Raw genomic sequence first — 12,331 nt, 5'->3', positions numbered from 1 at the left:
CAGCAAATATTGTAATTAATTGTGAATAATTTAATGAATTAATTGATTTGATTTACCTATTGTACTGATTAAACAAGTAAATCAAAAGTAAATCTAATATCCTGACTTGACAGTCAAAATAATTACCTTAATCATTCCCCTTTATTTTTATAACAGAATCATTTGAGCAGTTTTCTCTTTCTTAGTCTCAATCACAAGGCTCTATCACACTGAAAATCATCCCAGCGATCAAAGAGGAGGACAAGCTGAAAGAGAGCAAGGTGATTAAGAAAAGCATAAAACCTAGTAATTTAACAGTAATCCGCCCATCATCTCTCCAGTATTTTTGTCTTGTCCACTGAGTTTGTATCTTGTTTGTACGGTGTATATTCTTCAGGTCTACATGCGGGCACTGTTTGATTACACTCCATTGGAGGACAAAGCCACGCCGTGTCAGGAGGCAGGGCTTCCGTTTAAACGTGGAGACGTCCTGCAGGTGGTCAGTCAAGATGATCAGACGTGGTGGCAGGCTAAGAGAGTGGGAGATTGCAGCCTGCGTGCAGGACTCGTCCCATCCAAACAGTTTCAAGAGAGGTGGGATAAATTATCCATAAAACACACAGCCTACTACCTCAGAGATGTTTAGTTGGCATGGAACGGCAAACAATTTTTAAAACAAAAACACCTTTTGCCTACCAGTATCCTGACTAGCAAGATCAACCAACTTCACCAGAGAGAATATGTTGGTCGACCGACCTCTTGGCTGTGCTTGTCCCACACTTTGACCAGTACCAAACCAGAACTTACCAGCATAAGCAAAAATATATTTTAATATAATTTTGGTAGCACTTTATTTTAGAGTCCTGTTCCCTACTGGGTAATAACTAGGCACTAACCCTGAACCTAACCTTAACCAGTTACCTTATATTACCCAGTACTTTCTTAGGTAAGTACACTGTAAGTACATTTAAGTGCATGGACTGTAAAATAAAGTGCAACCGTAATTTATATTGAAACTTGTCTTGCATTTAAATATTTGCAATTACTCATTTTTAATGATGAAGTTGCTATTTAGTACATTGAAAATATAATTGTAATGATGAACAGACTCAGAAAAGAGCGAGAGCTGAAAGCAAATGCAGTGTATTTATTTACCAAAAAAAGACACCAACTAACTCAAAATATCAGTGAAACACAGAACATCAGGAACAGAACAGGGTTTAAATACTCAAGATAACAAGGGACAGGTCATTTAGTAATTCATCACTATAACAATAAACAAGGGTAACTATGGAGAGAAACAAGGGAGCTAAGGAAACAAGGAAAACACAGGAAATTAAACACAGGAACAATAGGAACATAAAATACACTTCAACATAAGTCCTTGAACTCAAAACAGGGCAAACGAGACAGGAATGTAACAATAATAACTCTAACTGAAGATTTTAATAACACTCAGTTCAAATGATATTCAAGTTCTTTACATGTACTTTAGTATGTCAGTCAACACATGACACAAGATTATTAAAACATAATGATTTAAAATGTACTTTAAAGTAAAACGTTAATTTGACATTATTACAAAGTGTACTTAAACAGTACTTAAGTGTGTTAAGAAACAGTCATGAATGTACGCTCTCTTTAAGTTAATTTAAGTGGACTTTTATTTCTTGAAAATCATCAAAGTACTTTTATTTTTTTAAAATATACTTTTAAGATTTGAAGTGTACAATCAATACAATTACTTTTTCACATGGGTAAACCAACATTGACTAGCCTTTATTTAACACAAGGTAACTTAGGTTGCTTAAAAACAAATGTCTGTAATATCAGCATGACTATACAATAAACTGTAATGTGTTGAGAGATCCAGTTATCCAGTTGATCCAACGTTATTGAGCATTTGGTAAATGGACAGTGTGGCAGCTGCATCATTGTTATTAGTTACAAATTACATTCACTCTCTTAAAAGCTGTGGCTTCCTTAGGCTAAATCAATTAAATTAATTCTAAATTATTCCCCCTGTGGGTCTTATTAGACAGAGATGGGCCAGTCTGACTTTTTGTCTTTCATCTCATCGGGGTGTGTTTTGGCTGGATAAACTAAGAATAGGATTTTTTTCTTTCACCAATGATTTTGTTTGATCTTGCGCAATAGTATATGATGGCTCAAGTCAGACCAGTACAAAATACATTTGCCATGGGATTTGATGTTTTTCAGCTGTTTGAAGTTCTCCTCATACGGTTTTCTCCCTCAGGCGGATGGCCTACAGAATAAAAATGGGCACTCTTCAAAAGTCTCCCAAAAAAACTGTCTGTGAGTATTTCAGTGATTCTTCTTTCCTTACTGATAACCCCTTCAGTTATTAATCAGTTTTGACTAATGGGGGCATATTTGCTCGTGTGTGCTTGTGTGAAGTGGCCAGGTGATTATTGAGCTCCAACCAAGCGCTTCATGTTCACTAATCTAAAGCTGATTAGAGAACAGACACATCTGCAGTTTAGCAACATGCCCCACATCTCTCTCTCTCCCCCCCACTCTCATTACATGGATTATATCTGCTCCTCCTTTGCTTTATCCTTGTTACTGCTTCTCTGTGTGGTCTTTACTCATGGGCTCACTGTTGACCAGCATGATGTGGGAATGATGTAATTTATGAATAATCTCTATTTAATAAATAAACTCCAGGGCCTGTGTAGCATCTTTTCCCATTCTGAGTAAATGAAGTCTGCCGTTTTGTCGTCATCATATATTTTCCTTTTCCTTTTACTGCTGACACCAGATGACCAGGGATGTGATAAAGGTGGGACTTCTAGTTCACACATTCACACTCTAATACACACACAACACACACGTATTGGTACCACAGTGATTAGGAAATTAGGCCAATCTGTCACCTAATCTATTTTAATTCCTGGACAGAGACTACAACTGCTGTTCTGCTGTACACACACGTTGGGTTTCCATGTTTTACGTGTTACCTGGGGCTAGTCACCTCATGGGGGTCATGTTGAGATCACATAACCATCCAAATGCTTTCGCATGGAATAAATGAATCTGGCTGACTGTAAATAACAAATTTTTAAAATGGCACCAATAACTGACACCTCTAGCTTTTGCATAATACTACACTGACACAATTGGGTGTCAGTATAAGTCCAATATGTATTTTTACCAATACAACAAAAACAAAATTACTGATTACACCACCTACAAGTATTCCCATGTTTTCTTTCTTAGATTTTCTATAGCTGTCAGGTGATGTTATATTCCATTCTTTTTTTTTTAATCTCTACCGCCTTTTCTCATCTCTTTTTCAATCTAAGGGCCTCATTTCTGTTTACTGTAGGTTATAAAGCACCCATTGTTTCCTTTGAGTCCCACTCAACCACACAAGCAAATCCTAATATTTACACTCTCTATACACCCTCATTTTCTTCCTGGCAAATAACAAAGCCTCTTGGTTGGCCGCAGCCACCACAGTCTGCTGAAATACCTGCTGCCCGCCCGCCTGCCTGCCTAATCGTTGAACCTGGATGTGTAACTGTAGTTCTGCAGCCCTGCTTCTTCTCTCCTGATCTCCTCTGCTCACTCCCTCTCTCCCTGCTTGCCTCCCTACAGAAGACTGTGACTGTGAGGGCTATTTCAATGGACAGTACATAGGTGAGAACCTGCATGCCCACTCCTGTACCTAGGCAGCGCCTGCTAAATCTGAAATGTACTAACCTTCTGCCTGTGTGAGCATCTATTGCTGCCTGCCTCTGTGCCAAGAGCTATGGCCCAGCCCTTGATGAGGGGAGGCCGGATTGAGGGGTATTTGGCGGCGTGAAGGGAATTTTAGGTCAGTCAAATGTTTCACTGTGAAGAAGCCAATTTGCAGTGGTGCAATTGATGTTTCTCTGGAAGAGAGACTGTGAGGCGGGCTGCTATTTTTGTTTCCACCTTTGATTTTGCATAGTAATAGAAAGAGTATGTGAGTGGAGCAGAACAACAGCTATTTCTCCTCAATAATCACTGCCTGGTTTTCCATTTCTCGCTTCTTACTCACTGGTAGGCCTATTTACCCATGGTCATTTCATGCATTTCCTCAGATCGGATAGCTATTGAATTGTGAAAAGACCAGGTGTAAATGCCCTCCAAAATGCATTTGAGACGAAACGCAATCCAACCCAAAACGGTAAAAAATAAAGCTGTAGGTTAGGAAAAGGTGTAGCCAGATACACCTCTACAACATGCAGCTCCATAGATATGGGGATGAGTATCTCTTTTCAGCAAGCTACGTTCTGCATCTCATCCTGAAGTTCAACACATAGTCATCTTCATTAAAAGTGGCGAATGCTAAATTCTCTCACCAGTGCTGATTCCGCTCTCTCTCTCTCTTGTGGTCTTTGATCTTGAAATCAGCTGATGATAAATAAATTGCTGTTCCCTTTTGTTCAGTCACTACGATGTAACGTTAGTGACTAACGAATGGGGGGTTTCACTTAGAAGCCTATCAACTTCGAGTTCAGAGAAAATGCCCAGTGGAACGTGCGTCCTTCCCTGGTCTCCTCTGTCAGGACGCAGCCGTTAACCGTGCCCCGACCCCGGGACGCCCAACAGCCTCCCCTGTCCGGGCCGGTAACACTGCCTCGCTGCCCCACCCTGGGTACGTCTGCCGTCCGTATGACCCCGTTGGTGCAGTCTCTGGAAGCATGGCTTCAGCTTCCGGGGCTGTCCCGCTGGGTTGCGCGGACCGTCAGGCTCGGCTACGCGATTCAGTTCGCGCAGGCTCCTCCCCGTTACAGGGGAGTCCGCTATACCGTGACCGGGGCCCATGCCCCCGTCATGCGTGCGGAGATTGCCACCCTACTGGCGAAGGGTGTGATCGAGCCTGTCCCTCCGGCCGAAATGAAGTCGGGGTTCTACAGCCCCTACTTCATTGTACCCAAGAAAACCGGTGGGTTACGACCAATCCTGGACCTTCGCATCTTGAACCGATCCTTCACCGGCTTCCGTTCAAGATGTTGACTGCGAAACGCCTTTCGAATGCGTTCGTCCTCACGATTGGTTTGCAGCGATCGACCTGAAGGACGCCTACTTCCATGTCTCCATCCTTCCTCGACACAGACCGTTCCTACGGTTTGCTTTCGAGGGGCGGGCATATCAGTACGCGGTTCTCCCATTCGGGCTATCTCTGTCCCCTCGCGTCTTCACGAAGATTGCCGAGGCAGCCCTTGACGAACTACCTCGACAACTGGCTCATACTGGGCCACTCTCGAGAGCAGGTTTGCGGACACAGAGATCTGGTTCTCCACCACTTAGCCCGTCTGGGCCTTCGGGTCAACTGGGAAAAGAGCAAACTTTGCCCCGTGCAGAGGATCTCTTTTCTCGGTATGGAGATCGACTCGGTCGCCATGTGCGCGCAGCTTACGAGCGAGCGCGCGCAGTCTCTGCTGGCTTGCCTCCGTCAAATCGAGAGCAAGAGTGCGGTTCCACTGAAACTATTTCAGAGGCTCCTGGGGCATATGGCATCTGCAGCCGATCGCGATCGAGTCCCGAGATGGGCATGGCTGTCTGGCATGCCCCGGATCCAAGTGACTCGGGCCTGCTTACAGACGCTCACCCCGTGGTCGAACCTCAGTTTTCTATGGGCCGGTGTGCCCTTAGAACGAGTTTCCAGGCATGTTGTCGTATCGACGGATGCCTCTGCCACTGGCTGGGGTGCCATGAGCAATGGACAAGCAGCCGCGGGCTCCTGGACAGGACCCCAGCGCCTCCTGCATGTCAATTGCCTCGAGTTGCTGGCAGTACGGTTCGCCCTGCACCGCTTCCGAGCGCTGCTGAAGGGTCAACATGTGCTTGTCCGGTCAGACAACACGGCCGTAGTAGCGTACATCAACCACCAGGGCGGTCTACGCTCCCGCCGTATGTCTCAACTCGCCCGCCATCTCGTTTTATGGAGTCAGAAGCGTCTGAGGTCCCTTCGTGCTGTCCATATTCCGGGGGTCCTGAACCACGCAGCCGACGAGCTCTCGCGGTTTCAGCCTCTCCGGGAGAATGGAGACTCCATCCCCAGACGGTCCAGCTGATTTAGGAACAGTTCGGCGACGCACAGGTAGATCTGTTTGCCTCCCACGACTCTTCCCACTGCAGCCTGTTCTTTTCCCTGACCGAGGGCACGCTCGGCACGGATGCACTGGCGCACAGCTGGCCGCGGGGCCTACGCAAATATGCGTTCCCCCCAGTGAGCCTACTCGCACAGCTCCTGTGCAAGATCAGGGAGGACAAGGAGCAGGGCCTTTTGGTCTTCCCGTACTGGCACGGCCGGACCTGGTTCCCCGTACTCATACTCCTTGCGACAGCCCCTCCCTGGCCTATTCCTCTGAGACCGGACCTCCTTACTCAGAGACGGGGCACCCTATGGCACCCGCGTCCCGACCTCTGGAACCTCCACGTGTGGCTCCTAGACGGGACGCGGCAGGTTTGAGTGGCCTGCCACCTACGGTGGTCGCCACCATCACTTCCGCTAGGGCAGAGTCCACTCGGCATGCCTATGCGTTGAAGTGGAACCTCTTCGTCACCTGGTGCTCTTCCCGCCAGAAGACCCCTGGAAATGCCCGATCGGGTCTGTGCTTGAGTTTCTCCAAGAGGGGTTGGAGCGTGGGCTGTCTCCCTCCACCCTCAAAGTTTATGTGGCCGCTATATCTGCCCGCCACGATCTCTTGGAGAACAAAAAGGTAAGTCAGCACGACCTGATAATCAGGTTCCTGAGGGGGGCGAGGAGACTGAATCCTCCTCGCTCTCCTCTCGTACCCTCTTGGGATCTCTCCGTAGTTTTAAGTGCTCTGCAGAGGCCTCCCTTTGAGCCTTTGCGGTCGGTTGATATTAAGTTCCTGTCGATGAAGACGGCTCTGCTGACCGCGTTGGCCTCTCTTAAGAGGGTCGGGGACCTGCAGGCTTTTTCGGTTGACGAAGCGTGCCTGGAATTCAGGCCGGCTAACTCTCACGTGATCCTGAGACCCCGGCCTGGATATGTGCCCAAGGTTCCTACCACTCCCTTCAGAGACAGGTAGTGAACCTGCAAGCGCTGCCTTGGAGGAGGCAGACCCAGCCTTGGCATTGCTCTGTCCAGTACGCGCCCTCCGCGCCTACGTAGACATGACGCAGTGTTTCAGGACCTCAGACCAGCTCTTTGTCTGTTATGGTGGAGAGCGGAAGGGAAGTGCTCTCTCAAAGCAAAGGTTGTCTCACTGGATAGTGGACACCATTGTTTTGGCTTACCAGCAGCAAGGTCGACCATGTCCCCTTGGTGTGAGGGCACACTCCACTCGGAGTGTGGCCTCCTCTTGGGCTCTAGCGCATGGCGCCTCGCTGACAGACATCTGCAGAGCTGCAGGCTGGGCGACACCCAACTCATTCGGGTGTCTTCGCTTGCTCGCCACTCTACTCCACGGACTGGATACGTGCGATATTTCCTCAGGTGAGCTCCCCCGAGAGCCCTGAGCTCCTCCAGCACTGCTTACGCCGATACCTGTGTGTCTGCCCTCTAGCGAGCCCAGACCCTCGTCTCCGGCCAGGTGCCCCGTGTGCATGGTTCCCCTCCGGCGACCCCCACACGAGTATTTCACCGTAAGTCTCCGCAGTGAGCGGGTTTCTTCCCTTGGCGTGTCCCCGCCAACCCTAGGGTTAAAAATCCACCTTCGGCTGGTACCCTAGTGATCTCCATATGCAGCCCCTAGCCGGCTCATATATGTCTCTTAAGTCCTCCCCACGGGTAGGCATCCTTGGCATTCCCTCACTGGGATATGCTTCCCAGTGTACCTTGGTAATCCTGTGATAACTGGGAGTCCTTCATCCGTACTAGTCTTACGACAGGGTACTCACACTTACGCAGGGCACTGGAAGACAGCTGTGTGGCGGGATTATATTGGGACCCCCATTCGTTAGTCACTAACGTTACGTCGTAGTGACTGAACGAAAGGGAACGTCTCGGTTACAGATGTAACCCTCATTCCCTGAGGAGGGAACGGAGACGTAACGTCCCGTTGCCACATCAGCTGTGCTACCTGGAACGCAGGAGTTCAGTCTTGGCTCCTCAAGCAGGTAACATAATGCGATATTGCCACGTACTTCCTTATATACTCACGCGGTGAGGCGGAGTTACGTATGCAAATTCCGCATGCCCCATGGCATTGGCACGCCATTGGGCGTTTTCTCTAAACTCGAAGTTGATAGGCTTCTAAGCGAAACCCCCCATTCGTTAGTCACTAACGTTACGTCTCCGTTCCCTCCTCAGGGAACGAGGGTTACATCTGTAACCAAGACGTTACTCTCAGTGGCGTGAACTTGAATTTGCATATAAGCGTGGTAATTGAAGATTTTGCTGAGACACATTTATGTGGCCAAGTGTAAATGGAAGTTTTAACTAGGACCGGATAGCTATCGAAGAGTAAAAAACCAGGAAGTGATGAAGTGTAAATAGGCCCGGTGAGAGAAACTCTGTTAAAGTAATAGCATGAGTGTCTGAGCACAAGCTGTATTATGTAGGCTAAGTGAAATAAAATGTATGTACCATTGTGAGCAAAATTATAGAAGCTTGTTTCCAACATGGAAATAAAATAAATATTCACTATTCAGACTTTTTTCACAGAATTACGAGTTTACCTCACATTTCTTGCAAATCTGACTTTATTTCGTTTTATAGTTTATAACCTGTAATTCTGAGTTTTTCTCAGAATTCTGAGATATAAACTCACAATTGAGAAAAAAAAGTCAGAATTGCAAGATTTGAATGTGCTAATCTGAGGGAAAAAAGGCAGAATTGTGCGATATAAACATACAGTTGCAAGAAAAAAAATCTGAATTGTGAGATTCATTACCTTTTTTATTCTGTGGCAGAAACAAGAATTGTTCTCAAAAACAGTCAAAAGGGTCAATTATTAGAATTTGAGATTTATACATCATATGAAAGCTGTCCATTGATGTATGGTTTGTTAGGATATGACCATTTTTGGGCAAGATAAAACTATTTGAAAATCTGGGATCTGAGCACTCCAAACAATGCTGGGTTGTTTCAACTCATATCTTGGGTCAAATATGGACGAACCCAACCTTTGGGTTAAAAATGTAATACAAAAATTTAACCCAACGGCTGGGTTTGTCCATATTTGACCCAAATTTGAGTTTAAACAACCCAGCATTGTTTAGAGTGAGGGTGCAAAAAAATCTAAATATTAAGAAAATCCAAATGAAAGTCCAAATGAAGTCCTTAGCAAGGCATATTACTACTAATAATAAATTTTTGATATATTTACGGTTGGAAATGTACAAAATATCTTCATGGAACATGATCTTTACTTAATATCCTAATGATTTTTGGAATACAAGAAAAGGGATAATTTTGACCCATACAGTGTATTGTTGCTATTGCCCCAAATATACCTGTGCGACTTATGTCTGGTTTTGTGGTCCAGGTTCACATTTGTCTGTCATTATTTTTCAAAAAAGATTTTGTAATTTTCATCAACACCTTTCCGGTCATACAATTAAAATAACATCAATTTTTAGTAACATGATTACAATAATATAAAAGTAATTTGTTTTTACTTTTTTGATTACTGCTCATAGTGTTTTTACCATGGTGAATTCCTGCTCACATGTGGTATGGAACGGGTTTCGAGGGATTGAAAATATCATGCTCTGAAACACTCACATTCTCTGATAATAACAAGAGAGGCAGGGTTTGTAATCCTTCTGAGTTAAAGTTTTAGTAACATGTCTACCGTGTTTCAAGTCTCATTTGTTAATGAGCGCTAATTTGAGGAACTGTTAAGAGAGTGAAGAACGAGAAGTGATATTCAGTTCACATAGTGTTAGATATTTAATTGACAGGCTATCACACTATTTTCAGAATGTGTAGCAGAAATCTGTTCTAGGCCTATATGTGTTAATGGAGACACCAATAGACTGACAGCTGCTCAGCTGCATATCTTCACTTTTTTACACCAGAAGTGTCTTTCGTGCGATCTGTGAAGATGAGCTTTTCTTTCTGTGGGTGGCGCGAATAAGGCTATGATGTTCGAAACATTGGTGCAATTTTTCTGCACAGAAACCTTATTGTTCACCAACCACCTGCAATTTATTTATGTTTTCCCCCAAGTGGTAATTACGTGGAAATAGCATTATTTACATTAGTGCAAAGATAGACCTCTTTCTTTTTCTTATTTTCCCCATTTTTTATCGAGCATAAGGGGTAATAGTAATAGAGCAATAGTAACGGATTAAATTATAGACAAATAACACTGTGAAGCTGCTTTGAAACAATCGGCATTGTAAAAAGCACTATATAAATAAAGGTGACTTGACAAATATGTAACTTTAAATATATGCTCTACCCTTCAAAAGTTTGGGGTCAGTAAAGTTATTTTAAAAGAAATGTAATAGTTTTATCCATTCATTAAAGAATCCTGAAAAATCCACAGAAAATATTAAGCAGCACAACTTTAACATTGATAATATTGAGAAATGTTTATTGAGCAAAAAAATCTGCATTTTAGAATGATTTCTGAAGGATCATGTGACACTGAAGCATGTGACTGAAGTAATGACTGATGAAAATTACATTTTAAAATATTTGTAGAAAACAGTTATTTTAAAGTGTAATGATATTTCAAAATATTACTCTTTTACTGTATTGTTTATCAAATAAATGCAGACATGTTAATGAGTTAAGAGACTTCTTTCAAAAACATTAAAGAATCTCACCGACCCTAAACTTTTGAACGGTAGTGCATACAGACCAACAACAGGGTCAGCATGTGAAAATATGCTATTGTTTGGTGAAATTCATTCTTAGTGAGACTTGTCCTCTGGTTCAAATATGACCAAATTTGAGTTTACATTGAAACTATAGATGAGAATAATTGACCTTACCTTCCTCCCCTCTGGAAGGTAGTACTTTCCCTTGCCTGGTCTCTGTGTGAATGTATTCCTCTGCTACCTTCTGCTTTATTTAGTCCTCCATCCCTAAAAACCCCACCCCTCCAAATCCACTGTCAGGCTGCTGCCCTTCTATAGGACACTCTGCACATTCCACCCTGCACGATTGGCTGTGCACTCACTCACTGAGTCAAGTGTGTGATAGCTAAAGTGCGTGATGGCAACTCTCAGCCCTTAGTCACTGACCTAGAATCATTTCAATAATCTAATAGCGTTAATACTGGGAAGTGCCAAAGATGACAGTGGGAAGGTCTAGTTTTACTGACAGCAAAGAATCTGCCTCCACAGAATATTATAAAACATCTGTACATTTCGGTAGAACTCAAATATCTGTAATTTAGCTAATTTGCTAATTTGTTGTTGCTTTCAGCTGCAATTAAGAGTGCTGCTCTATTTTACATTACATTTAGCACATTTGACTATATTTAAAACCTATGCATGCTGCAGATTTTTCCTCACAAACGTCACAGAAATTGTGATGAATTGCGCACATTCTGAGCAGGCCGACTTTTTGGGGTAGTGTTGATGCAGAATTCAACAACTCATGGTCAGTTCTTAATGATCTCAGAAGTAAAAGTCTAAACTGATTTTGGGTCAGTTGTTGAAGGCAGAGTGTGGCTTATGCACAAGTGTGAGGTGGTCTAATGCGCATTGTAGTCTCTTCGAAGTGTAATGCAGTGGCACCCTCCTGTGGCCAGGTGTTTTCCTGGGAGTTTTACTCAGGTACAGTCCTCAATCTTCCCACACAGCTGCCACCACTAACCTCCATTTCCTGAAATATAAAAACCCTTCACAACATTTTTCATAACATCAGCAATTCTGTTAGAGTTTGGGGTGAAGATTACAGGAGTTATGACACAGGAGTTTAATTGGAGTTGAAACTAGTTAAGGGGCAGAAAGGTGTCAGTTTTTTTTAGCATTTGGCAATGCCTTTATCATTTCTATACATAGTGAAAGTTTTTAAGAGTTTAAAGAGAGTAAGTTGACTGCTGATAGAATTTAATAAATTAAATTCAACTATGATTGCACTTTAGATTGTCACATTATTCTGTCATTATAACTATAAATATACACTTCTATTCAAAGGTTTGGGGTTAGTAAGATTAAAAAATATTTTATTCAGCAAGGATATAAATAATATTTACATAAATAATAAATCATGTTTATATGTTGGTGTGTTAATGTACTATTGTGTATGTGGACAAATGTAAAGGAGTCTAACACTATGTAAAGCGGCCTTGAGCTGTGGAAAGGCACTATATAAATAAAACTTCTTCTACAAAAATATTATTTAATAAATAATATTTTAATAATACAGTATATATATATATATATATATATATATATATATATATATATATATATATATATA

The 12,331-nt window shown here is 43.2% G+C and overlaps 1 protein-coding gene across 1 annotated transcript in view; it reads left to right on the top strand.

The window, feature by feature from the left end:
- Positions 1 to 12,331, top strand: part of mpp3a (MAGUK p55 scaffold protein 3a) — a gene marked incomplete at its 3' end in the record, with an annotated part of 33,847 nt that overhangs the window by 14,055 nt on the left and 7,461 nt on the right. The window contains 6 exon segments of the mRNA XM_079826998.1: positions 186 to 260; positions 377 to 573; positions 2,237 to 2,299; positions 3,538 to 3,561; positions 3,563 to 3,642; positions 11,596 to 11,682. Of these exon segments, the coding sequence (XP_079683124.1) occupies positions 186 to 260; positions 377 to 573; positions 2,237 to 2,299; positions 3,538 to 3,561; positions 3,563 to 3,642; positions 11,596 to 11,682 (526 nt within the window).

The sequence above is a fragment of the Gobio gobio genome, assembly GCF_949357685.1.
Source record: "Gobio gobio genome assembly, chromosome: 1".
Taxonomy (NCBI): Eukaryota; Metazoa; Chordata; class Actinopteri; order Cypriniformes; family Gobionidae; genus Gobio; species Gobio gobio.
This window is presented reverse-complemented; position numbering and strand designations above follow the sequence as displayed.